This window comes from Wolffia australiana, chromosome 11 (genome assembly GCF_029677425.1).
Source record: "Wolffia australiana isolate 7733 chromosome 11, ASM2967742v1".
Classification (NCBI taxonomy): Eukaryota; Viridiplantae; Streptophyta; class Magnoliopsida; order Alismatales; family Araceae; genus Wolffia; species Wolffia australiana.
In genome coordinates this window covers 3968262-3995841 of record NC_135845.1, presented here as the reverse complement: position 1 = coordinate 3995841, position 27580 = coordinate 3968262, and the positions used below count along the sequence as shown (strand labels likewise).

The window sequence follows — 27580 nt, the reverse complement described above, 5'->3', positions numbered from 1 at the left end:
AATTGGAAGCACAGACATCCCTCTGTTCTAATAATTTGATGCATTTCTACAACGTCCGAAGTATCACTATTCTTAAGAGCTTCATGTTCAAAGGCCATTGCTTTTCTCCTAAGGCTTCTTCTGCTGACTTACAAATTTGCGTGTACCTTTAGGTTGTAAAAATGTTAGTTACAGAGGTCATAAATTATCATATCCAACATACCCTATAGTTTATTGGATTTGAAATGCATATCCTTTTTCTTTATCTCAAGTTTCTTCCTGGTGCAGCATCACCAGATACTTCCTTATCCTCTTGTTTTTTAATGATGACAGCTAATCCTCCTATTTTGGATTGAAGGATCTTGGAACCTCTTCCAGTATTAAAGTCTGATTTATTGATTGATTATCTATCAGAAGAAGGTATAATAATATCCTGGGGTAGATTCTCCCACTCCCCTTGTTGAATCAGACTAGATTAGGTTTCCAATTTTGCATATACTTACAAATCATGTAACACATTATTTTCACCTCCATCACATGGAATAACTGCCGAATGAATAATTTCATTCGTCCAAGATGGTATCATTCTTAGCCTTCATTAATCAAAGACTAAACCACAAACATTCTTCAAAAAAAAAAAAGATCACTCTTCCAGTTTGCGGCTTCTTGTATCTTCAGCCAGCCGCACTACTTCGTCTGTCTAGCTCTCCCTCTTCCTCAAAACTCAGCATATTCTTGAATCCATTACTTTTTCTGGTAATTATCGATCTACATACATATCAGGAGCCACATCACTATGGAGTAAATAGGGTATTTTTTTCCCTTTGAACATTGGCATGTACCAATTAAGGAGAAAATTACTCCAGACCTAGAGGTCAGGTTAAATTATTTTTTATTAGATCGCCGCGATCAGAACAGCAAAATCAAACACGATCTGTAAGATCAGAAACTCACTGATATTTAATCAATCAGGTTCACTGATCAGATTGAGCATCCCAATCAGAGCATAAGGAACCAAGAACGAAAAAATCATCTCCATGTGAGGCCCATAAAATTAAGCAGATTATTAAGATATCATTTCCCCTTTTGTTTGATAGGATCCTAGTTTCATCATGTTAGCCCACAGGGGCATTTCAGTCATTTTGCTATCATTGTATTTCCTTTGAATAGGGATGTCCTCCCTTTAAGAGGGCAGCCGAGAAGAAGAGTGAAGTAGTGTTCTTGTAACCCCTCTCCTCGTCTAGGTCTGGTCTCCCTCTCTCCCTCAACGATCCCTGGTCCTCGTGATCATCTCTACCTCACCACATCTTCAGGCGACTCGTCTTCGGCCGATCCCTACCCCCTCTGCTCGGCCTCCTCTCGGATCCTTCCCGTTTCATCTCTCTTCCCCGGGAACTTCTACCTCGCCTCGTCCTCTACCCTCCTTCCGATACGAGCCTAGATCCAGGTTCGTATCATTGTTTACTGGCTGTCACGATCTATTCCCTCTCCTATGCCCACTAGGGGCATTTCCATTACATTCCCATATCACATGATCACGATCTATTCCTTCTCCTATGCACACTATGGCCATTTCCATAGCCATAAGGTTGGCGTAAATTAAAATTAAGTGACAAGTCAAGGTCTATTCCTTCTCCTATGCCCACTAGGGGCATTTCCCTCTCCTAGGGGCGCCCAATTGGGCCAATCATCCCATTCCACTTGCCAGGACATATTCAAGAAACAGGATAAAACCAGGATAAAACAAATTACCGGGCAGTCATATACCTTTAGTTTAGTGATCATCTTCGGTAATCCCAGGGCAGCTGGTTTCCAGGGCATCTGCTGATTCATACTGAAATTAATGCGAAGAAGTTTTCAGAAATGGCGTAAAACTGAGAAATGGATAAGAAAAAACCCGAACAACTCCACAAAAAGAACAAATATATCGGCCAATTCAAATAAGACCACTAGTTTGACAAAGATAATTTTTTAACTGAGAGATATGCACCTTAAACATAAGCTTAATTAATAAAATCAGAGAATAACCATTATGAAGATGCATTCGAATGGTAATATACAAATATCCAGCAAGAAAACTTGCCTTGCATCCGCAGTAGAGGCAGTAGTGATGTTCATTTCTCAGCTTCGTCAACAAGTTCAGCAAGTCCTGCATACATAATATTTGAAATTACAAAACTTTGGCCTTTACTGCTATGTCAATTCTGTTGACATTATTGTCTCCTTTCCTTTTTCTTTTCTTCTTTCTATTATTAGCTCCTTTCTATTATTAGCCCATTAAGGGCCCTTTCTATTATTAGCCCATTAGGGCTCCCTATAAAACCCCTTGTAATCTCTTTGTTTGAGTATCAAGAATTGTTCTTTCTTCTTGTCTTCATGGTATCAGAGCCCTAACCCTAACCCTAATCCGGGTTCCTGGGTTCGACCGTAGCTCCGATCTCTGGCGTTTCTACATTCGCCACGATCTTGAGCTCCTTCTCCTTCCGGTTGGCTACCTGCTCCTGGTGGCGCAGCTTCTTTCCGGCCACATTTCCCACTTCCCGCACTGCGCTCCCTCCTCGGCTGTGCTTCTCTCTCGGCAGCGTACGCTTCCCTCTCGACCGCGCGCTCTCCTCTCGGTCGCGGCTGCGCTCCCTCCTCGACTCTTCAGCCGCGCATGCAGCCAATAGCCGCGGGCGTTCCTGCAGCCGTGTGCTCCTCGTGCGACACTTCATTCTGTGATCAAGATGACGGAGCCTGTATCGGTTTCCGGTGTGACGCCAGCATCGACGCCAGCATCGACGCTAGCATCGACGCCACCCAGTGTGGGTCAAACGTCAAATGCTTCGGAGGCACCTCTTGAGTCGGGGAATTGGTCGGCTTCACCTAGACCGTTTTCTCTACCTCAGATGCCTCCAGATGGGATGTTCACCGGCTTTAACCTTCTTCAGTGGCAGCAATATGTCCAGATTACTCTCAAGGGACGACTGATGCGTCATTTACTTGAAGAAGGGCCTTCCAAGACAGACTCTAAGTACTATGACTGGCTAGACGTTGAAGGGGTGGTCCATCGATGGCTTTTGGATAGTATTTCACCGAGTATCAAGGGTGAATTTCTGTCTCTTGAGTCTGCCCGGGCCGTGTGGGAAGCGGCCCTTGACAGCCACTCCAAGAAAAATAATATTGCCACACTGTATGAGCTAGTGCATCGGGCCGCAGATCTGCGTCAAGGAGACAGGACGATCATGGAGTACAGCACAAAACTCATTTCTCTGTGGAATGAGATTGATCACTACATGCCTCCGGACCCTCACTCGGTGGATCGCAAGTACACTCTTCAACTTCGGGTTTTTCAGTTCCTTATAGGACTTAACCCGGAATATGAAGCGGTACGGGCTCAGCTTATACACCGGGAGAAAGAGCTTTCCTTCAAGGATGCGCTTCGCAGCGCGAGAATTGAAGAATCTCGCTTTCAGCAGTCCCAGACCCCAACTTCTGCACTTGTAGCACATTCGTCTTCCTCCACGCGCTCCTCGGTAACGACCACATCGACTGGAGCAGGAGCTTCGTCTCATGGTCCATCTACTCGGACTGAGGAATCCTCCCAAGGTGATCCTTCCCTTTTCTGCAATTACTGCAAAAAGCGGGGTCACTCCAAGGAGATGTGCTTTAAGCTTCAACGGAAGCGAACACAACAGAGCAATCTCGCTACGGTTGCACCTTCTGTCAACCAAGTACCGATGCCTGGTCAAGTGCCTCTGTCCTATGGTCTTCTTCCAAGTGGAGCGTCTTCGGCGAGTAATTCTCTTCTTGGCTCTACACCTGCAGACGTGGAACGTCTCCGGCGATTGCTTGACCCTCCAGTCGTGGGCTCGTGCTCTCTAGCTAACGCGGGTATGTCCACCACTCTTTCTCCTCCTCCTTCACCATCTCCGTGCCATCATCATCCACTTGGCTTCTTGACTCTGGTGCCACCGCCCACATGACACCCAATCCTAGAGCTTTTGTGACCTATGAACCCGCTTTCCGGCTCCTCCAAAGTTAAAACAGCTTCCGTGATCTTCTCACTATGGCTGGGATTGGTCGTCTCTCTCTCCTTCGATGAACCTCACTAAAGTCCTTCATGTTCCACGGCTTGCTCATCATCTTCTTTCTTTATCCCGCCTTGTTCGTGATCTGAACCAAGATCTTACATTCACTCCTAATACCTATTTTTATCGTGATAAGGTGTCGGGGAGGACGATTTCCATTGCTGAGGAGCATGAGGGTCTCTATCTTGTTCGATCTCCCTTGTCTCCTCGCTGTTGCTGCCGCTGCAGTTCCCCTTCGGCGCCTCATGAGCGTTGTGGCTTCTCCATCGACGCCTCGGCCATCCATCCTTTGCTACTCTTTATCGTTTATTTCCAAAACTTTTCCAAGGCCACTCTGTGGGCCGCTTTGTTTGTGATGCTTGTCGAATTGCTAAACATCATCGTACTACGTATCCTATTTCTTCTTCCCATTTGACGACTCCTTTTGCTCTCGTTCACACCGACGTGTGGGGACCCTCCCCTGTTCATAGCACGTCCGGTGCTCGGTGGTTATGTATATTCATTGATGACGCTACTCGTTTCACGTGGGCCTATCTCTTGAAAAATAAATCAGAGATCTCCCTTGTTATTCCTCAGTTCTACTCTCTCATTCAAACTCAATTCTGCACTTCTATTCGTCGCTTCCGCTCCGACAATGCCCGAGACTATGTCAATTCCACGTTAAGTACTTTCTTCCAAGAAAAAGGCATCATCCATGAAACCACATGTCCTTACACCCCCCAGCAAAATGGAGTTGCAGAACGAAAATTTCGTCACATTTTTGAAATGGCTCGGAGCCTCTTATTTTACATGCATGTGCCAAAGTATTTTTGGGCTGAAGCTGTCCTAACTGCCATTCATCTTCTCAACCGCCTTCCGTCTCGCGTACTTAACTACTCTACTCCCATTGATTGTCTCCAGCATTCCTTCCCCAACATTTCTCTCCGAACCAATCTTACCCCTCGTGTCTTTGGGTGCGTTTGCTTTACTCCTAACCACCATCTTGGTCGTGACAAGCTTGATCCTCGGGCCATCCAATGTGTCTTCGTCGGCTATGCTTCTACTCAAAAGGGTTATCGATGTTATCATCCACCCTCTCGTCGATTTATTGTCACCAAGGATGCTACCTTTAACGAATTTACTCCGTATTACCCTCTTCTTCTCCACCTTCTCCTTCTTTACCACCTCAATCAGATCCTTGAATTTCTTATTCTTCCTAACTCATCTCCCTCGTCACCAGTCCCAAGTCCTTCCTTGCCTGTTCCTCTCGAAGAGCCTCCATCTGATATTCCCATGAACACCTTGTCCTCTGATCCTCTGCCTGCACCAATCCCAAATCCACCTGTCCTTACTAAAGATCCATCCTCTGCTTCATCGAACCCTCCTGCAGAGTCCCCATCGGATCCTCTATCCCACTATGTTGTGCCCCTTTACCTATACGCCGTTGCCCGCCAGAAAAACGCTATGGTATCACTCTTGCTCGTCGCAAGCCTCGTGTTCCTCCTACCCCTGAAGTTCCCTCATCCTCCTCATCCACTCCTCTTGAAAATCCTTCATTAGCACTTGTGTCTTGCCCTCATCCTTCTCCATTGTATCCATTAGCCGCATCCATCTCATCTCATCGTCTTTCCCCATCCTACCACGCTCTTCTCACCTCCCTTGACACTATCTCCCTTCCAAAGACGGTGGACGTAGCCCTCTCTCTTCCTCATTAGCGTCGGGCAATGGAGGAGGAGCTACAAGCACTTGCCCTAAATGACACATGGGATCTGGTTCCACTACCGCCGGGCAAGCACTTGGTTGGCAGTCGTTGGGTTTATGCTGGAAAGCACAATTCCGACGGCTCTATTGAAAGGCACAAGGCACGTGTTGTGGCGCAAGGGTTCACCCAACAGTATGGCATTGATTATCAGGAAACGTTTGCCCCTGTGGCCAAGATGAACACTGTCCGGATTCTCTTGGCTCTTGCCGCCGATCGGGGCTGGATATTGCAGCAATATAATGTCAAGAATGCTTTTCTTCATGGTGATTTGACTGAGGAGATATATATGGCCTTACCTCCTGGATATGCCTCCTTAGTGCCATCTACTCCGAGTTCAGTTGTTTGTCGCCTGAAGAAAGCGCTGTACGGTTTGAAGCAATCTCCTCGTGCTTGGTTTGGCCGTTTCACCATGGCCATGAAGAACCGGGGATACCGTCAGTGTAATGGAGATCACACGCTTTTCTACCGTCATTCCACGTCCGGGGGAGTGGCTATTCTTCTCGTGTACGTGGATGACATTATCATCATGGGTGATGATACGGAGTCCATTACTCAACTGGCTATGTATCTGTCATCGGACTTTGCCATACGTCATCTTGGCCCATTACGATATTTTCTTGGTATTGAGGTGGCTTATTCTTCGAGTGGGATTTTCATCATCGTGAAATATACAGTGGATCTTATTTGCGAGCTGGGAAAGGAAGACTCAAGCCTATTTCGACACCGATTGATGTGAGTCATCGACTTGGTGCGGATGAGAATGAAGATCCGGCTGAGCCCGGACAATATCGAAGACTTGTGGGCAAACTGCTCTATCTCACCCACACCCGTCCCGACATTGCATATACAGTGGGTGTTCTAAGTCAGTTTATGCAGAACCCTCGAATGAGTCATCTTCATGCTGCCCATCGCCTCCTCCGTTTCTTGAAGGGCACCATTGGCCATGGATTAATGTTTCGTCGTCACAGTGGTCTGCGTCTAGAAGTCTACACTGATGCCGATTATGCAGGATCTGTGGTTGATCATCGGTCGACCTCTGGGTACTGCACCTTCTTGGGAGGCAATCTTATTACTTGGAGGAGTAAGAAACAGAAAGTGGTCTCTCGATCAAGTGCTGAAGCGGAGTTCCGTGCCCTTGGGCATGGTCTTTGTGAAGCACTTTGGATTACCCAACTGCTTCGTGAACTAAGGTGTCCGGTTTCTTTCCCTGTTCAGCTCTTCTGTGACAACAAATCGGCTATCAGCATTGCTCATGATCCTGTCCAGCATGATCGTACAAAACACATTGAGATCGATCGACATTTCATTAAAGAGAAGCTTGAGTCGGGAAATTTCTGCACGCCATATGTTCCGTCAGCTGAACAGCTTGCAGACATCTTCACCAAAGGGCTTCATGCCCCTCGGTTTGAGGAGCTCTGTTCCAAGCTGGGTGTGGAAAACATCCACGCTCTAGCTTGAGGGGGAGTGTTGACATTATTGTCTCCTTTCCTTTTTCTTTTCTTCTTTCTATTATTAGCTCCTTTCTATTATTAGCCCATTAAGGGCCCTTTCTATTATTAGCCCATTAGGGCTCCCTATAAAACTCCTTGTAATCTCTTTGTTTGAGTATCAAGAATTGTTCTTTCTTCTTGTCTTCAAATTCAACAGCCAGAAATCACAAGCGGAAAACAGAGGGACCATTAAAATGCAAACTAATAATGGAGAACATATTTTAAGAGATTTGTGGAGAAGAAATAACAGAAGAATCAGCAAGAAAGAAGATAAAACCGTAATCTATAACAAACCAAATGATATTATTGAATGATTTAGCGGCCCCAAATCACAAGCAAAAGGCCGAGGGATATGACTATGAGAGAAAAATTATTAACGTTCCAACTAATCAACATTAAAATGCAAAAAATTGAGTGAAAGCATATTTTCAACGGAATGGAATCCTAGACTGGGTGCGGCCATAAGGTTTGTGGAAAAAATAAATCGCAATAATCAGAGAGAACGAAAATTCAATCATAATCTTGGACAAACCGTATGATCTTTTTGCATAATATGGCTTTTCCGAAAACCTTCAGCCAGAATCAAAATCATGAATTCCCAAAATACCTTCCCATTTCTAGCGCAGAGGTTCCTAGAAATCCAGGATTCAAAGAAACGCCCCTGATTACCCCTCGAACTCCCCTAATTTCTGAATTCCTGCTCTGAATTTGTTAACCTTCTGCAAAGATCATCAATGATCTCAGCTAATTTGGTATCACGAGTTTAATTGTCACTCCCCACTTGCTCATGAAGAATAATCATCAATGATTTCAGTTAATTTAGTATCACGAGCTAAATTGTCACTCCCCACTTGCTCATGAAAAATAATCATCAATGATCTCAGCTAATTTGGTATCCCGAGCCAAATAGTTACTCTCCACTAGCCCACGAAGAATCATCATAAGTGATATCAGCCAATTAGGTATGACAACCTAAATAATTACTCTACACTTGCCCATGAAGAATCATCATCAAAGATCTCAGCCAATTTGGCATCACCAGGAGATTTTCACCAGCTAAATTTGTACTCTCCAATTGCTCATGAAGAGTCAAAGTTCTCTAAACGGAGGGAAGAAAAGAAGAGGGTAGAGTCAATCAGCCGCAAAAATTGAAGCCAATAAAGATATAAAGAGAGAAGGCAAAAATTGAAGCCAATAATGATCTCAGCTAATTTGGTATCACGAGCTAAATTGTCACTCCCCACTTGCTTATGGAGAATAATCATCAATAATCTCAGTTAATTTGGTATCCCGAGCTACTTAGTCACTTTCCACTAGCCCATGAAGAATCATCATCAGTATCAGCCAATTAGGTATGACAACCTAAATAATTACTCTCCACTTGCCCATGAAGAATCATCATCAGTGATATCCACCAATTCGGTATGATAACCTTAATAATTACTCTCCACTTGCCCATGAAGAATCATCATCAGTGTTATCCACCAATTCGGTATGATAACCTAAATAATTACTCTCCACTTGCCCATGAAGAATCATCATCAATGATCTCAGCCAATTTGGCATCACCAGGAGATTTTCACCGGCTAAATTTGTACTCTCCAATTGCTCATGAAGAATCAAAATTCTCTAAACGGAGGCAAGAAAAGAATAGGGTAGAGTCAATCAACAGCTAAAATTGAAGCCAATAAAGATCAAAAGAGAGAAGGCAGTACCTCTTCAGTCACACTCTCCTCTTCTTCCTCATCCTCTTTCTTCTGCTCCTCTTCCCCATCCAATTCAGGCTCCAGCACCTCGCGATTCTCCAACTGGGCCAGCGCAGCTTCAGCCTTTTGATAATCCCATACAACCCTTCTGCTCCTCCAAAGAGTCTTCTGCCTAGACCCAAAATCCTGCAACAATCCCTCTTCCCTGCGTCTCTTCCTCTCCAAAAACTCCCTCTCTATCCTAATCTTCTCTTCTTGGGGAGTTAGGGCTCCGATTCCTGCCCTAGATCGCCTGATTTCAAGCCCAACTGGCTGCGCCCTTCCCAATCCGGCCTTGTATCCCATCCTCTCCAGCAGCTTATAACCCACATTGGATGACGGAATGGACGTTTCAAGCGCTGCCAACGTCCGTTCGTCGTCCTCTCTTTGCTTCCTCTCCCGGTCGATCTTCCTCTGCTCTTGCCAGCTGACGCCCTTCGGCCGCTGCGGCTTCACTCTATGATCCCCCCCTGAAGCCTTCCAAGAAGCAATTTCTTGGAAAAAATATCAGAAACTCCGATTCCAGAAGCAATTTTTTTGAATAAAATCAGAAACTACGATCCAAGAAAACTCTGGAGAAGCAATTTTTTGAAAAGAAAAGTTCAGAAACTTCGATCCACGGAACAATTTTTTGAAAAAAAGTTCAGAAACTTCGATCCAAGAAGCAAATTTTTGAAAAAAATCCCGAAACTCCAATCGAAGAAGCCTTCGGAGAAGCAATTTTTGGAAAAAAAAATGGTCAGAAACTCCGATCCAAGAAACAATTTTTCAAAAAAAATTCAGAAACCATGATCCAAAATGCCTACCGAGATGCAATTTTTCGAAAAGAAGTTCAGAAATTTTGATCCAAGAAGCAATTTTTTGAGAAAAAACTCCGGAACTCCGATCCAAGGGCCCTTCCGAGAAGCAATTTGGTATCACAAACTCCGATTGAGCAGAATAATTCCACGATCTACCTTCTTTGAGGAGGAGGAGGAAGAAGATGAGGAGACTTCCGGCGCGACGAAGCGGGAGAGATCGCCCATGTAGTCGTCTTCTTCGCCCTCTTCTTTTCCCGCCATGATTGCTCAAGCAAGCTTCTGATAGAAATTTTATTTGTTTTAAAGCTCGGGACGGATGACGAAAATGCAAGGACGGGACGGGACGGAAGGGCTATTTTAGTCAGACCTCACCTTTCATTTATAAATTAGTGAAACAAACAATATAATTTGTAATTACTACGAAGAATTAATTTTTTTATTCCTTTTCATGTATGACATAGCACTTTGGAATCATTATGATGGCGACCACGACAATGCACCAGTACCGGAGGTGGCTCCACCTTCTCATGTGGCATCCCGCGTCATGGCACGTCACCAACGCCAACTTCAGAACCGTCCTTTGACATGACACGTTGATACGTCGCCAATGTCGATTAATATTAGGTTTTTAAATTTATGGTTATCTTATTTTCTCTTTCCTCCAAGGCCTATACATAGGCCAATGTTATAAGAAAGACTTGGTGAATTTCTTTTGGAATTGAAGTTTCTTCTTCTAAACGGAAGTTGCCCTAGCCGTCTCCCGTCTAAGCCACCGTCGCCGCCTCTAGCCGCCGTTGCCGCCATCGAGAGAAGGCCACCTGTCCTCCTGCGCCTGTGGCACTGTCAATTGCCCGCACGTGCCGTGCGCACGTCCACCCGCGTCGGTCGCACGCACAGTCGTCAACCAGTGCCGACCGCAAGCACAGCCGCCCGTCCACGTGGTTGCCTGCCCCACAATCGTCGCGCGCAACCGCCTGTCCATGCTGCCCCTGCATTCAGCATCCACGGCTTCAGATCCTACGTCCTGCAACAGTGCGCCTCGTTTACCGTTTAGGTTTCAGGGCATTGCCCCGAACCGCGCAAGGGGGCGACTCCCCCCTTGACCCCCCCCCCACCCGCCAAATGACTGCACAATTGGATCCGCGACACCCTGTCAAAGTGCACTTCACTCGCCCTCGCCAACAACGCATCGAGAATTACCCGCACCGCCACGGCACACTGCTCTAGTGCCGAGGTAAATTTTATCCTCTTTGGTGTCGGTGTTCTTCATCTAGTGTTCCTCGATTGTTTTTCCACCGCCGTCAGATTAGCTGATTTGGCTTTTGAATCTTCTCGCCATTAGTTGATTAGGCCTTTGAATCTTGTAGCGATCAACAGTTTGATTTATTAAAATTGTTGCTTTGCTTTCACCACGGTGGTTGTAAGATAGTACTCCCGCCCTCGAACGAGGAAAGGGCTGCACCATCAGTATTTACACCGAACTTAAATCTTCGAATTCAATCGGTGTGAATTGTGGTCTGATTTATCCCACCCTACACTAGATAGCCTTTCCTACCCGGTCTCCCCTATCATCCTGCATCACATTATAATTTGAAATAGTGTGGCTCCTTCGCTAAGTCACACCTTCTGATGATGAAATAAAATTAAGTGTTCTTTCATTCTTCGCTTCATCCCTCGGTGCTCCTAAAGTCCCATACAGTATTATGGCTCCGCAAGCATATTTTCAATGTTTTCAGGACTGGAGGGGCATTTTGGTCAGTCATTACCTTTCATTAATCAGTTACTGAAATTAACATTATAACTTGTAATTACTAGGAAAAAAACAAAAAATGTTGCTTTTGATTCATCTTCATTTGTGAAATATTGCGACAAACATAATACCTTGCAGTCATTATAATTTGAAATAGTATGGTGTGTTCCCTTCTAAAGTTACGCCTTCCTCTGATAAAATAAACTTAAGTATTCTTTCATTATTATGTCTCCACAATAATATTTTCAATATTTTTTTGTTTTTTTCATGAGTGCACAACTTGACATGCATCATGCACAGGCAATGCATGTTTCAACACCCACATGAGCTTCGTGCCTCATACATGTGCATGGCTTCTTGCACGCACGAGTACAGTTGTAAACCTAGACTAATTCACTGGCACCCGATGGCGGAACGGAACGGAAGTCACGAAACTTATTGTCCCATTTCCCGTTCCAAGGTCAGGACAGATGACAGATGACGGTACGAGACGAAACAACAGGCTTATTGGTTGAATCGTCTGATCGGCCGACTTGGCCTCCAACAGGCTAACCCAGGGCCGACGTAAAATGGATCATAGAGTGTTTGCTGCACTAAACTAAAGAAGGTTGTAAATTATAGATGAAAATATGTGCCAAAGGGGGCAGCAGTACATTTTAGTGAAATTCAGGGGTAATTTGTCGACAACAGGAAATTTTCACAATTAACCTGTTCTTTTATTTTTAGTCATCTGCTAAATCAGCGGATCAAGAACTGGCAGTGGTGGGCCCAAGCAGAGCGTTGACCTCTCCAATGATGTTGACCGGTCGCCCATCAAACATGGAAGATAAGGTGCTCTCACAGAGTTTTTTAAGCTCCCTGGTTTTCGCCAGCGCCGCTTCCTGTTTTAGAACAGATGAATCCGTTAGAAAATCTCCATATTACTTTTTATTTTATTATCCTCCTTTTCTGAAGACTGGGTTTCTTCTCATGGGTTGACTTCAAAAAGGAAATCATTTAGTTTGTTTTATTTTATTTTATTTTATTTTCATTTTAGCTCTCTCCTCTCTCTCTCTCCCTCTCTTTCTCATCCAGACTTTTGATGAGATTTCAGCGTCAACAGATTTTGTTGAGACTTCTAGTGTGAAGGAAAAATAGTTAACCGTTTGAACTTTGAGTATAACTTACTTGTTTGGGCCAAGTTGAAGAGAGAGAATTCTGAAGCTCCATACGTCTAACAGCCAAGTCATTCAAACTCTTCCTTAATTTGACCTCGTGCTGCTTCTTCTCTTCCAAAGTGGACACTAACCTGTCGAGAAATCTGCATATTTCCAAAAAGAATTTAAAATGTCGAATAGGTTCAAATTATTAGAAGAAAAATGCAAACGCAAAAACAGATTCGTTGGGCTCAAAGATCAAAATTAAATCCACACAAGCATATTTGTAGAATAAAAACTTATGGCCACCACCTCTCGCAGTTTGCAGATTATGAGCAAATTCCAGATATATCTCTAAAAGTTCTGCCTAGGGTTTGTGATTCTGATTGGGTCAGCCGACCTGACCCGACCAAGAGGCCAGGTAGCGGGTTCAGACCAGGTCACCCCACCCTGTTGTCCCAGTAAGCCCATTAGGAGGGCTGGGTAGGTGGGCCAAGTCCAGGTACCCAATCCAGTTGGCCCATTAGGAATTCATTTGTTTTAATAATAATAAATAATTAAGAGATTATGCAATTAAAAATGAATGATGAGTTGTATTATGAGACAACTTGACCGGACTGCAAGCAACCAAAACGCCAAGTCCAGGGTCGACTAAAGGTCGGTTCGACCGGTTGCTCATCCCAAACTTGAACTCCAACCTGGTCATGCAGAACCCAAGATTTTTCCTCGAGAAGTTCAAAATTCAAGCCAAAACTATGAATGAATGCAATGCAAGGAGCAATGAGGATCACAAACAAATTCTAACCTAGTGCAAGGATGTTCTACTTTCATAACTCTGAAGCCTGAATCTAAAATGGGTGCAAAATGGCTATCAGAAAAAATAATAATAAAAAGAAAGGTTAAAACCTCTTGGAGTTGAGGATCATTATCAAATCCCTGGTCTTCCTCTCTGAAAGTACTTGAATACCCAATGATACGGCAGACAGCATCGTTTCAATTGCATCAGAATTGTATTGCTGTAGAACAAACGGCGCGACAGCCTGGACTTGATGCTGCAGAGAAGATGTTTCTTCGTTTCTCATTTCAGCCAAACGCTGACCAAGAAAAGCCTTCAACTGGAGAAAGAAAGAGGGCAGACGACAAATTATGAATATGTGACGACCATTAACAATTAATGCATTTCAGCACCAATTAGAAGCTAAAAATCAGGTACTGCCTGCTAGGGTTGGTTCGGGTGAATACCGGTGATGATTATGATGATGAAATCATCATTGACATTTGGATGATGATGACTACGCATATTGGAAGCCAGATGATAATGTATCTGAGAAACCTCATCATCCTCTGGTAGAACATTACTAGTTTGTCATCCCCGAATCTCATAATCGTCATCATCATCCATCTTTGGGCTTGGACAAATGACAACAATGATTCGTCGTCAACCAACGGAGGACGATGACATCGCTTGGGAATTGGATGGTGCTGTCGATGAAAATTGTCATTGTCCCTGGCGGACGATGACCAAATTGTTGTCCCCAAATCACGTCATCTTCATTCATGCTAGGGCTTGGAGATGACAATTACAATGATGATGATGATGATGATGATGATGAAATCTTCATTGATGATTGGATGACGAAGATGATGTCTATGATGAAGATGATGTCTTGAAAGCAGGAGGACAATGTCAACGAGACGCATCATCATCCACAGGTGGACAATAGTGAATTTGTTATCCTCCATTCTAGTCATTGTTATTCATGTTTGGACTTGGACTAATGACGATGCTGAAAGCATCATTGATGATGACACAGGCAAATCTTGGAAACCAGATGACGATGCCAATGATAAAACTGCATTGTCCACTGGTGGAAGATTTGGATTTCCCCATCCCCAAATCTGGCCATACACATCCATTTATGGGCTTAGGTGAATGACGATGACAATTCACCATCAACTAATAGATGGCGATGACAATTTGTCATCGTCGACTCTGTCTTCATCATCCTGGACGCCAAACCCTAGAAACTGCTGTCAAAAGTCTAGTTAAGGTATTATCTCACCTCAAACAAATCATCTAGAATACTGTTCCTGTACTCTGTATCCAATAATTGGCTTCTTTCCCCTACCCCAACCTCGCTCAAATCCAAAGTCTCCGTCGCTTCAACTCGTGGAGCTTCTTGTTGGCCAGCATCTTCTAAAACGTCGATATGGGAATCTTCAACGCCAATATCCCAACATATTTCAGATTTGGAGGTTCCAATGCCAAGTACTTCTTCCTTTTGAGAATTGGAATCGAGATCCAAAGCCAAATCATTTATTTTCTCAGAATGTTCTGTATATCCCGTCGGATTAATTATTTCGTAGGATCCAAACACGTTTGTTGATTCTTCTGTCTGCTCTTCCACAATATCCCAGTCGATTTGAGAAGCATCGGCAGATATATTCCAATCAATTCCATCGGTAGATTCAACGCTATTTAGTGGAGCAGAATTCAACTTTCCCGACTCTTTCAGAGAGTCAAGGACATATGCAGAAACGGATACGTTGAGGCTTGGAGGATCTTCATGGAGGCGCTTCAGGTTTGTTAGTACCCCACTGGGGATTTTCTGTGGCACAAATCAAATTAAACAAGAAAAAGGAGATATTTTGCAGAATAAAACAGAAAAAAATTATTGGTACTGACATCTTTCTCCGTATGCGCATCTCTGACAAAGTTTGAGTAATAATCTATAGCCTGAAACACTGACTGATCATTCAAAACTTCCAATATTCTGCTGAATGTGTCTGGAAGCAATTTCGCCGATTCAAGGAGTTCTGATCTTACATTTTCGCCCTGTAGATAATCAAAAAATTTTGAAACTGGATCTTAATTAAACCAGAATAAACCAAAAATGCCCTAAAATACCTTTAAACCAAGTTCTCGACAAGCTTCTTGATATTTAGCTGCAGATAAAGCTGCATTTCTTTTGATATCAGCTTCCTTTCTTTCCAGTTCAGCCAGTTGCTGCTGGGTCTTCTGCACCAGCTTTCTCTGAAAGGGTCTTCACAGAGAGACTAAGGCAACATCAGGGCAGTCATATGGAATATATATCGAATAAATTTCTGATAATCATATCAAACGACTTTACATTTCATAGTTGACGTTCTGGGACATTATTTGAGCAGCCTCTCCGAGAAACACATGATCCTTCTCAAAAGCCTTCGCAATGGATTCCCACTCCCCCTGAGAGGTAAGGAAAATTGAAAAAACTCCTTCAATTTTGCGTTGATTAAGAAAATATTTGAATTTTAAAAAATTACAGTTTAAAGGAAGCTTACTGCTGAACCTGAAAGCCGCCCAAAAATATTGCGGCTTTCAGACGTAGAATTCAGCAGAGTTGTGTATATTTTTTTTGCTTCCAAGTATCCAATAGCTGCATCAGATGATTAAGGAAATCAGAAAAATATTTCTTTTTAGAAAAAAATATGATCAGCAAAATCACAGGAAAGTAAATCTATAGGAATTCTTCGGGTCTGATGTCAAGAAATTCATAAAATTTGTGATTCGGGGGAGATCGAAACGGGATTTACATTCTTTCTGGACAGCGGAATATCAATAATCACGTTTGACATCTCAATCATCAGATCAGAAAGTTCTAATGAAATGCGACTTGTAATTCATACAACAGATTTCCTTGAAGAACGGAATCATGCGTTCATGCTAACAGAGAACATGAACATCACAAATTCGTTCATTAAATCAATCAAGAACGATCTACCTTCCGGATCCAGAGTTTGAAAGAAGGGATCCAAATCCCTGGGAAGCGACGAGAACGACGAAGCGATCCGCGATCTGATTGAAGCGAGGCGCTTCCTCCAGTCGACTGGAATCCTCCTCCGATCCACCAGCCATTCTGAAGAAACCCACGAACAGAAACAAGAATCTGTCAACGAAAATGAAGCAGATTAACCAGAAAAATCAGCCGGGAAGACAAATCACCTCCAAGACGAGAGAAAGCGATATCGATGGGTAGATTTCGAATGTCTGCCGGGTCTTGCATGATGCTTCCACGCTATGAAAGCCCCCACGCAGCAGCCGGAGAAGGAATTGTGCTTGATTTTCAGCAATTAAACCCTTAAAACATGCTTCGACAGTATAAAAGTTGAATTTTTTTCTATCCGAGATCGAGAGGTCAATACAATCCCTGAATGCGACTCTCCTGATTACTGTCAAACTGGGAATTCTTGCAGCAGGCGTTCACATTTGTAGTAAACTGAGCCAAGCAATGCACATAGAATGAATTGAAAACTGTGGGGGATGCAACTCATATTCCTCAAAATCAACTATTTTATGAGACCCACTAGTATTCATGTCTATAATCATCAGGATTATCTCTAATCATACCAATTGAGTCATTATTTTCTAGAATTTTGGTGCTCTTTATAATCCTTGTTGAGACTATTCCCCATGGGCTTTTGGATCTTGGGCTTGTAGATTGAGATGTTCTTATCTAGTAATGAAATGTACTTCGATTCTTTGCTTAACTCTTCAATTCCTGAAAAGCTAGCTCTACATGTAAATTTAGCTCAAATCAAACTTGGATTTGCTGGATTTAGCAACAGTTTTGATGTTTTGTTGGGAGATATTAATCAGTTACTTGTAAAATGAAACTTAAGAAATTATTAATCTGTAATTAGAATTCTCGTGCACTTGATGATTGAAGCAAAAATAAATATTTTCTCCATTTGATTTAGTGATTACAACCAGACGTGAAAGAGGTGTAATTATTGCACATATTTAATAAATAAGCCTCTCTGTAATGCACTCAATGAATGGGTATATAGTCACTCAACTGTCATTTTTAACTTTGATGACATAGTAATTTTTAAAAATCTATATTTTTACCTTATTATGTAAATAGTTAAGCCAATCTGAAGTTAATTTGGGTATTGAATATTTAATCATCAGAGTTAGATTCAATAAAAACAAGTTTGCCCTAACTCGTTACATATAATATACATAGGACAAGAAATGGTAGTCTCCAAAGGGACTAATGATTAAGAACATTATATTAATTAAACAGTGGAGGGAGAATATGAGAGTAGGTACTAAAGATACATGAAATAATAAATAAGTAAAGGCATATAAAAGTGATTATTGAATCTAGAGTAATCCCTTGGGTGAAGAGGCTTGATACATGTTAGGATAATTGGGAAGATGACCTAACTATATTGGTTTTTGGGAAAAGATTATTTAGACTTAACTTATATTGGATCCTTTACGACATTAAGATCAAGTGAGTTCCTCCCAACATATCAAATCTTTCACTACTAGCTCAGTTCCAACATTCATTCAACTCGATGTTCCATAAAAAACTTGATAGGTCTTACAATTACTTATTTCTCATTAAATGTAATTGCAGGAGAAGTCACAATATGTTTTTTAGTAAACTGATGGGTGTGAATTAGATTATATGCACGAATTATAATATAAGATATTAACAGATGATCCAGAACTCAAAGTTCTGGCCAAAAACTCATTTATGATTGTTGGATACCAACCTTAGAAGTTGAGGAATTTCTCTCATCCTACATCTTTACCTTCTTTGTCCTTCCTCTAAATCTTCATTATTGGATGCGATGGTCGTGTGTTTTGAATTTAAATCATATATATAATTTAACTCAGGATCATCAATATATTTATTTCATACTTTCAGCATCAGAGTGTATTACATTGGCAAACAGATTGATCACCCTCATTCAAATTCCCCTTTAACAGCTACACTAATAGCATTATTATTTAAAAACTCTCTAGAGAAAAATATTTAATTAAAATAGGATGGGTATCATATAAATATTAAAATTATTTAAGTATATATTTATTATGGATATTGATTTCATCTCAAGATAAATAAATAAATAAGAGTATATTACATGAGTACTTTCAAATGTCTTATTGGCATAAGTAAAATCATTGATAATTTTCCCAAACTATTGTTTGAACTAGCCACATTACCTTTTCATTCAAAACAGAGAACACATCATACTAAAACATAACACTACCCTTAAATATTGTTGTGGTAAATTCTGGAAAAAAAATCAAGGAATGCCTCTAATGCCCTTGCTTAAACAACCAAGTAGCATATAACAAACGTCCCATTAAAAAAATAACTTAAGTTGAATTTTTCCAAGCATGTAAGTCATAAGTCAGACGATGACTTGTCCAATATTAACTATAACATGGTTATCATATGAATGAACAACGGGACCAAAGTTAAAGTTGTATCATATGAGAAAACTATCTAGAGAAGTGTAGGTGAATTTAATGTGTATATAATGGGAAGAGTTCTCATATGAATCACATTGACGTTAGAGGAAATAAATGGCAAAAAGGTTTTTTTAGGAAATCAAGCTGACCAACTACAGAGGAGTTTATTCACTGGGCATAGGTTAAAGGTGTAAAATCTAAGAGGAGATCACACGTCCTTCAATAAGAATCTAACTAAAGGACATCAAAATAAATCTTACTTTGGTGTAATGTAATAAGTTGAGTTTTTATAGTTAACACTAGCAAAAAATATGAGGCTTACATAAATTTAAGGGTTTACAAGCCTTAGAAATTGAATCTTTCTTTCCAATCAGTTGCAAAGGGATGAATGAACATTATTATCACTACCAAATATTCAACTATGGTAGCTTTGTGTTTCATAAAAGGACCGATGAATTTGTAACTGGTATTCTAGAGATTTAAGCTCATCCAATTTTTTATTAATGATTTATAGAGTGAAACACATGAGATGTTAGATAGTAACCCTATCACTAGAGGATTAATATTTTGTACACACCCATCGATTTTATGCACTGAAATTTCAGAATGAAAATTTTGGAAATAGGAAATTCACATGAAAAGTATTTTGGGCATTGAGCATGATAAGTAGAGAAATCCTTAAGAATGGAGAAAGGAAAATAGGAATAAATTGCCACACACCCTTTCACGATGGTTGAAAAAGGTACATTTTTCAAGTTATAGCATATTCTATTTGAGAATCAATGGTTTATGATGTACAAAAGGTTGTATAAAACCACCAATACTATTTTAAAGCAATCCAATCTCATGTTCCACATCTTGTTCAATATTCATTCATAGAATATATTCATCACAATGCATGTGTAATACTTATAAATGAAGTTTATGATTACCATATGATGATATCAGCATAGTTTACTTAGTCATTACATGTATTCTAAATATTTATATTTAGTGGATACTCAAGAATTATGGATATTATGTAGCTGTCAAGCTGATCATGCCACAAGGTTTTATTTAAGTTCGTTTGAAGAAACATTTATTCATTATTATCGTTGTGTGATGTTTATAATTAAGTGCATGAATACATGTAATGACTTTGTGAATTAAGTTGAGATCATAACATAATGACCAGTAATATTCCAACATATATTTTACATATTGATAATCGATGGAAATTTGAGATGGAAATCAAGTTATCCTAATATAATAACACATTATGATCTCACTTACATGATAAGTATGGCTGAGCTCGTGTGTTGAGACACTAAGGACAGACGTGGGTGCTCTTTGGAGAAATATTTCACTGAATTGATCCGTATGGATCCCTGGGTGGTATTATACCTGAACGCCAATCATGTTGATTCATGTCATAGTTGTATAAATGATACGTTGACTTGAGATACCAAGAATATCTCATGGAGGGACAACTATGTTTTGACTAAGACTTACGGGTCTCTAACTATTGGATTCAAACAACTCTTAGCTTGGATATAGTAAGAAGCACATGGAGGTCACTAAGTGGTTATGACGGGATCATCCACTCTCGGGATAAGAGGAGATTAACTCAATAAAGATCATGCAATTAAATCCCTGTCTAGGGTAGTGATGATATTGAAGAAGGCATTCTTCAATGATCCCCATTATACATCAATACTAATCAAACAGCAGATTAGGGTTTGACGACTATCCTAAGTCGTCCAATAGTCTCGTGTGATGAAGGATTATAGATAGATGGTGACCGATGATGGTAAAGGTTACATGAGAGAGTTCAAATACTAATTATATTCTGGAGCACAAGGTATAGCTTGGCCCCCCACGGGATAGAAACTTATCCTATCGATTGGGTTAAATCGATCATTGATTAATTAAATATATATGTTAGTATAGTTAATTAATAAGATTGGTGAATAAATATTATTGGGGCTTTAATGTTATTAACTAAATTGATATATATTCCTATAGGGTCACATCCACGAGACTAGAGGAAATGGGAAGATACTAAGGATTTTTTTAAAAAGTCCAAGTACAAATAAGGGGGCACCGATTTTACGTGCCCACGTGATAAGCCAAAAATGGGGGTAAATTTTTTGTAATTTTTTACCATTGTCGTTGTCAATTTTAGCTTATACAATAAAATTTATAAAAACTCTACTTAAGATGTGTAGTGATAAGTACGAGCGTCGTCCAAGGGAAGCTAGTAAGGAATTCAATTTGATGGTGTTCTTGGTAATTCAACCCTAATTAGAGTTAATTTGATCTTCAATGAAGATCAAATCACCCTAATTAGATGAGAAATTTATAAAGGGGGGTAGAAGAGATGGGATGAATAGAAGAAATAGGGAGCTCTAAATTGGCTTCTTTGATCCAAAGAAAAGGGTCCAAGGGGTCAATTAGAGAGGTTGAGAGGGAAATTTTGATTTGAGTTGGTTGGTTTTGTAGGTCTTTTAATTCAGAACTAACTACACAATTAGATAATACAAAGGGAAATTTACTCTCCTAGGAATTGAAGTTTTTTATAGTTTTTTAATGTGCACTTGGAATAGCTAGGTAAATCTCTCATTCTCTCCTCTCAATCTCAGTAAGGGCTTGTACCTTCCGCTCAAGCTTAGCGATTTAGAAGTTCATACCAAGATCAAGAAGAATGAAGAAGAAATTTCACTAAAACATCATCCAAAGTACACTAAAAGTTCAAATACAAACAAGAAAAAGGTACCATATAGGTTGATCCAAGCTAGAGCTCATCTCTGTCTTGCAGCTGTGATAGAGCACCATCAAGAATGACCCCCTCCTCTCAAAATTCTGTTTTTATACCTAGGTAAAATGGTAAAGATTACCATTTTACCCCTAGTTAGTAATTAATTTTTATCTATCAATGTGGGCTTGATCAATGATCCAACTAGTGTTCACCCGTCCTGATGCCCGTATCGGATACTGGTATCAAGACGGATGCTGAACCGGATACCGGAATTGAATTTTCCAGTATCCGTCCGATACCGGCATCCGTCTCCCGTTTCAGGGGGGCAGATGACGGTACCAGATATCGGATGCGGATATCGGTTTTCGATATCTGCATCGAATACCCTTCTCTCCCTCTCCCAGAGTCCCAGTCTCTCTCTCATCCCTGCCCTCTCCCTCTCTCGCTCAGTCTCTCTCTCTCTCTCGTTCTCGCCCTCCCTCTCTCTCAGTATCTCTCTCTCTCTCTCCCTCTCTCTCTCTCTCTCGCGTTCTCACCCTCCCTGTCTCTCAGTATCTCTCTCTCGCGTTCTCGCCCTCCCTCTCTCTCAGTATCTCTCTCTCGCGTTCTCGCCCTCCCTCTCTCTCAGTATCTCTCTCTCGCGTTCTCGCCCTCCCTCTCTCTCTCCCTCTCCCTCTCTCTCTCAGTCTCTCTCTCTCTCTCAGTATCTCTCTCTCACATTCTCGCCCTCCCTCTCTCTCAGTATCTCTCTCTCGCATTCTCGCCCTCCCTCTCTCTCTCCCTCTCCCTCTCTCTCAGGCTCTCTCTCTCTCTCAGTATCTCTCGCTCACATTCGCGCCCTCCCTCTCTCTCAGTATCTCTCTCTCCCTCTCCCTCTCTCTCTCTCTCTCTCCCTCTCCCTCTCTCTCTCTCTCATTCTCACCCTCTCCCTCTCTCTCTAGTTCTCGCTCTATCCCTCTCCCCCTCCCCCTCCCTCTCTCCCCATCTCTCTAGCTTTTCATGCCTCGCTCTTTAAAAATATGAGAAGCACAGGAATCATGTTTCTCTAAAAATATGTGCGTCTGACATTTCATTTCTCGCAGAGGTAACGTTGGCAAGGGGCACCAGAAGAAATTGTTATTTTGTTATATTACCACGTCATTATATACACGTTACGTTTTTTCATTTGTTCCATATGGGATAAAGGGATTCTGGGTTTTGTGGTAAACTCGGAATCCTTTATCCCATATGGAAAGATAAAAAAATTTTTTACTATATGATAACGGGCTTAACATACATATTGAAATCTACTCATGTTATTTTAACTAAATATAATTATGCGAAATGAATGATTATTTTACCGAAACCGGTATCCGGATATCAATTTTCTGATATCCGGTATCCGATACCGTCTTCGTCCTCACCCCTCGGTATCGGATACCGATATCCGTCTAACCCCTGATAGACGGATATCGCACGATATCCGTCTAACCCCTGATAGACGGATATCGCACGATATCCGATATCCGATATCCGGAACCGTCCCATTTTTTCTGGATATCGGATATCGATTGTCCGATACCGGATATTGGATGGATATCGGGACGAAGAACACTAGATCCAGCCATACAGATAGAAAGAGGGGATCAAGATGAGCAAATCCATAAAAAAATCATCTCAATCGGACTTCTGGATCAAAAGTTATGAATAAATGAATTTAAACCAATATTAGCCATTGGATTTAAATCATTTATTCATAATATTTTTCTTTTAACCGCTCGCTGAGGTGTCGTCCTCCCATTGGCAGTGACCTTTCAAATTCTTCGGGCGGGTGGACTCTTGTTGCGCCACGTACCCCTGGCAAAAATAGAAAAAGAAAGAAAAAAAATGAGAGAAATCAGCCTCATAAATATCGCCAAGCACCTAAGGTGCCTTTGCTCAATGCGCTATCCACTCGTGGTGCGCCACATCACCGCCCGTGCGTGCGCTTTGTATGCGCCGCACGGGCAGTAAACTTACCCCCCGGCGCTGACTCTCATCAATCGCCGTCGGATCCCAATCTGACGGCGGTGATGAGGCCACGTCAGTCGCCCGAAAATCCCTCTAGCCCTTTTGTAATAAAGCCCTCCTTAAGAGTCGGAATTGCTGCTTGACGCTGCCCACATGTAATCGTGTATATGTCCTCAGCGCATTCTCTCTCCTCCGATTTTTTTCTAAAAAACAGTAAAACAAATATGATATAATTTCAATAAAACCCTAGAATACTTTAAATAACATCTTTACACCTGCAACCACGACCGAGAGCTGTTTTGAGGGTATCATTGCAACGAAATTTTACAAAAATCCCTTCAAAGTTCGAAAATATACTTAATACTCAATTTTTTCTTATAAATATATCTTTTTTTCTTAGAAAAAGTGCATTTCTTCTTCAAATAAATCTCTGAAAAATCCTAGAAAATCCTAAAAAATCCTAGAAAATTCTAGAAAATTCACCGATTCATCCCCGTACTGATAAATCTCAAAATTAAATATTAAACTTGCCATCTTCATTCAAAAATAATTATTTCAAGCTCAAATAAATCCCTTAAAATTCATAGAATTAACAGAAAATTAGGGAAAAATCAGAAATCACTTGAAAACAGTATTTTCATGTAAATAGATGATAATAACCCCATTTTAAGCTCTTTAAGTGCATAAAATTGTGCTAATAGCATGAAATAAAGACCGAATTTAGGGTGTTATCACCATGCCTGCCAGACTTGCCTCCCCCCCCTCTTCTTATTTCTCTACTTTCTCCACTCACTTTACAATCACTCCTTGATGGTGAGAAGATCCACAAGGTCTTCAAGAAGAGGTGGTGAAGAAGTGGAGATCCAACAATCTTTTAGTTGCATAGATACTTCTTATGGTTGAACAATTGACCAACCTGAGAAGCTCTCCCAGGAAGCAAGTCAAGGGTGGAATAAGTTCCTCGCAAGGTACTCTATGTGTAATGCATTTTACAGATCAATTTTGAAATGATATGAGCCTTCATTGCATGAAAGTTGGCTTTAAGAAATGAACCATAGCCCCATATCCCTATGGAGAAATACATTTAAATAATAAAAAATAACAACATAATATAGTCCCCCTCTTATGATGAGTATTTCCAAGCCATAACCATTACAGTGGAAACGACAAGGACATTATGGGTGTTCTTTGAGGGAATAGTTCATTGAATTAATTTGTATGAGCCCCGAAATGTATCATGCCCGAAAACCAGTCAAGATGATTCGTGCACAAGTTGTTGAAGTGATCCATAGACTTGAGACAACAAATACAACTAGTGAATGGATAGTTGCATTTGACTATGACCTATGAGTCTCTGATCATATGATTCCAAAAGTGATTGTGATGGAAATATATGTGGCCAGCAAGCCAATCACACATTCCACATCTCGTTCCATGTTCATTAATACAACATATTCATTATAGTGCATCTGTGATGCTTATAATGAAGCTCATGAATACATGATCGGACTTAGGGAATTATGATGAGATCGTAATACAGAGATCACTAGTCTTTAAACATATTCCTATTCGAAGGATATACAAGAAGGACATCGAAGAATAACACTATCTAGTCTCACTCATATATAATGAGTATGGCCAGTCCCATAGCCATTAGTGTGGAGACACTAAGGATATATAGTGGTTGCTCTTTAGTGGAGAGAGTTCATTGAATTGATCTTTATGAATACCTGAATGGTATTATACCGAACAGTCAATCATGTCGATTCGTGTCATGGTTGTGTAATTGGTCAATATACATGAGACACCAAAGACATCTGGTGGACGAATGGTTGTACTTTGATTATGGCCAATGTGTCTCCAATCATGGGATTACAAAGGGCCTTAGTTCGAGTACATCAAGCAGTTCACGAAGATAATTGAGCGGTCAAGAGGGGACAACTCAAAGAAGATGATGCGATGAAGTCCTTGGCCAAGGCAATGAAATATCGGGATAAGATTTCTATGATGATTTCGAAATGCATCAGTACTAACTCGGACGACCGATTAGGGTTTGACAGTTGACCATACCCTAAGTTGTCCAAGGAGCGTCAAGTGGATGGGGGATTATACATACACGATAACCGATGATGAATAAGTTCCATGAAGTGAGTCGATACTCATTCCTTTGTATCTTCTAGAATACGAGGTGTAGCTTGGCACCCCACGTGTTGGAGACTCGACCTATCGATTGGGTTAAATTGATCTAACATTCATTAATCTATATGATGATATAGTTAATTAATTTGGAAGGCCAACAAAGATTATTGGGCCGCTGGAGTCTTTAACTAGACTAATACATGGGCCTATAGGGTCCCGCACAAATGGTCTTTTGAACGTTGGAAGATATACTTAAGTTTTGGGGGTATTTATGAAAAATATTCACTTAGTATCAATAGGGGAAGGCCCTGAACAAAATTCATCCATGCCAGAATGGTTTAGGGGCCTTCCCCTTCTTCCTTATTCTCCCCACACCCCCTCTCCACTCCCGATGCGATGGGCCGATGTAATGACGACAATGGAGGTAAAACGGGGCTCGTCAAGAGAAGGAGGAGATCCAACGTGTAGAGGACCGCGTGGATACTGATGGATATTATGTGGCCGTCAAGTCAATCACATATTCCATGTTCTTTTAAGTTCATTATTATTTTGTCTGATGTTTATAATGAAGTCCATGAATACGTGCAATGACTGAATGAATTATGATTAGATCATAATACAATGATCACTAGTCTTAAAACATGTATTCTAAATATTCTTATTCGATGGATAGTCAAGACGAACATCAAATTATCCGGATAGAAAAACAATAGCTGATCCTACTTATACGATAAGTATAGCATATCCTATAGCTATTAGTGCGGTGACACTAAGGACAGATTGTGGGTGATCTTTGGAGAAAGAGTTCACTTAATCGATCCATATGAATCCCTAAGTGGTATTGTACTTAAACATCAATCAGGTTGATTCAAGTCACAGTTGTATAAGTGATCTACCGACCTGAGACACCAAAGACATCTCGTGAGTGGACGACTATGTTTTGACTACGACTTATGAGCCTCTAATTAAGTGATTCAAATAAGTTGTAGATTGGATGTAGTAAGAAGCCTACGGAGATGATTGAGTGGTCAAGATGGGATCATCCACCCTCGGTATAAGAGGAGATTGACTCGAGGAAGACGATGCAGAAAAAATCCCTGGCCAGGGTAGTGAAGAATTTGGAGAAGGTGTTCTCCAATGATTCCCGTTACGCATTAGTACTAATCGAATGACGAATTAGGGTTTGACGATAAACCATACTCTACGTCGTTCGAGAGTTTTGCGCGGATGATATATTATACATATACGATAATCGATGACGGTAAAGGTTCCATGAGAGAGTTCGAGACTACTCGGTATCTTCTAGAGCATGAGGTGTAGCTTGGCACCCCACTAACTGGAAACTTAACCTATCGATTGGGTTAAATCGATCCTTATTTAATTAATCTATATGTTGATATAATTAATTAATAAGGTTGGTCAATAATTGTTATTGGGCCATCAAAGTTATTAACTAGAATGATAGATGGGCCTAGAGGGTTACACGCACAAGGTCATAAGGGCATTGGTGGATATATTTTACTTTGGAGGGTTTTTGAGAAAAACCTTAAGTGAAATATAAAGAGAGAAAGGGGTCTCATTTGAAGCACCCATGCAAGCCTAATTTGAGAGCCACTCCCCTTCTCCACTCTCTTCTCCACTCATCCAAGGAAGAGTGTCTTCTTGGTGAGGATATTTTCCAGATTTTCAAGAAGAGTTGAAGAAGAAGACATGGAGATCCAAGCGCCGAGTGATCCCGTGGATACTTCTAGAGG

General features: G+C 41.2%; 2 protein-coding genes across 3 annotated transcripts; both read right to left on the bottom strand.

Annotated features, from left to right (window-relative positions):
• Positions 1-478: 478 nt before the first annotated feature.
• On the bottom strand, positions 479-10080 carry LOC144709127 (uncharacterized). 2 transcript variants are annotated; one of them, XM_078582548.1, is made up of 5 exons: positions 9982-10080; positions 8996-9502; positions 2063-2128; positions 1747-1813; positions 479-747 (listed from the first exon to the last, which is right to left on the bottom strand). In XM_078582548.1, the coding sequence occupies exons 1-4, from the start codon at positions 10048-10050 to the stop codon at positions 1754-1756; spliced, it is 702 nt and encodes a 233-aa protein (XP_078438674.1). In that variant the 5' UTR covers positions 10051-10080; the 3' UTR covers positions 479-747; positions 1747-1753. The 2 variants fall into 2 exon arrangements, with proteins under 2 accessions (XP_078438674.1, XP_078438673.1); XM_078582547.1 differs by lacking the exon at positions 479-747 and having other exon boundaries at positions 1569-1813.
• A 2079-nt stretch (positions 10081-12159) lies between these two features.
• LOC144709125 (CDK5RAP3 protein homolog) lies at positions 12160-17010 on the bottom strand. Its single transcript, XM_078582545.1, has 10 exons — positions 16694-17010; positions 16473-16607; positions 16033-16127; positions 15843-15937; positions 15620-15755; positions 15398-15547; positions 14775-15320; positions 13618-13826; positions 12743-12875; positions 12160-12456 (listed from the first exon to the last, which is right to left on the bottom strand). The coding sequence occupies exons 1-10, from the start codon at positions 16752-16754 to the stop codon at positions 12322-12324; spliced, it is 1695 nt and encodes a 564-aa protein (XP_078438671.1). The 5' UTR covers positions 16755-17010; the 3' UTR covers positions 12160-12321.
• Positions 17011-27580: the final 10570 nt, after the last annotated feature.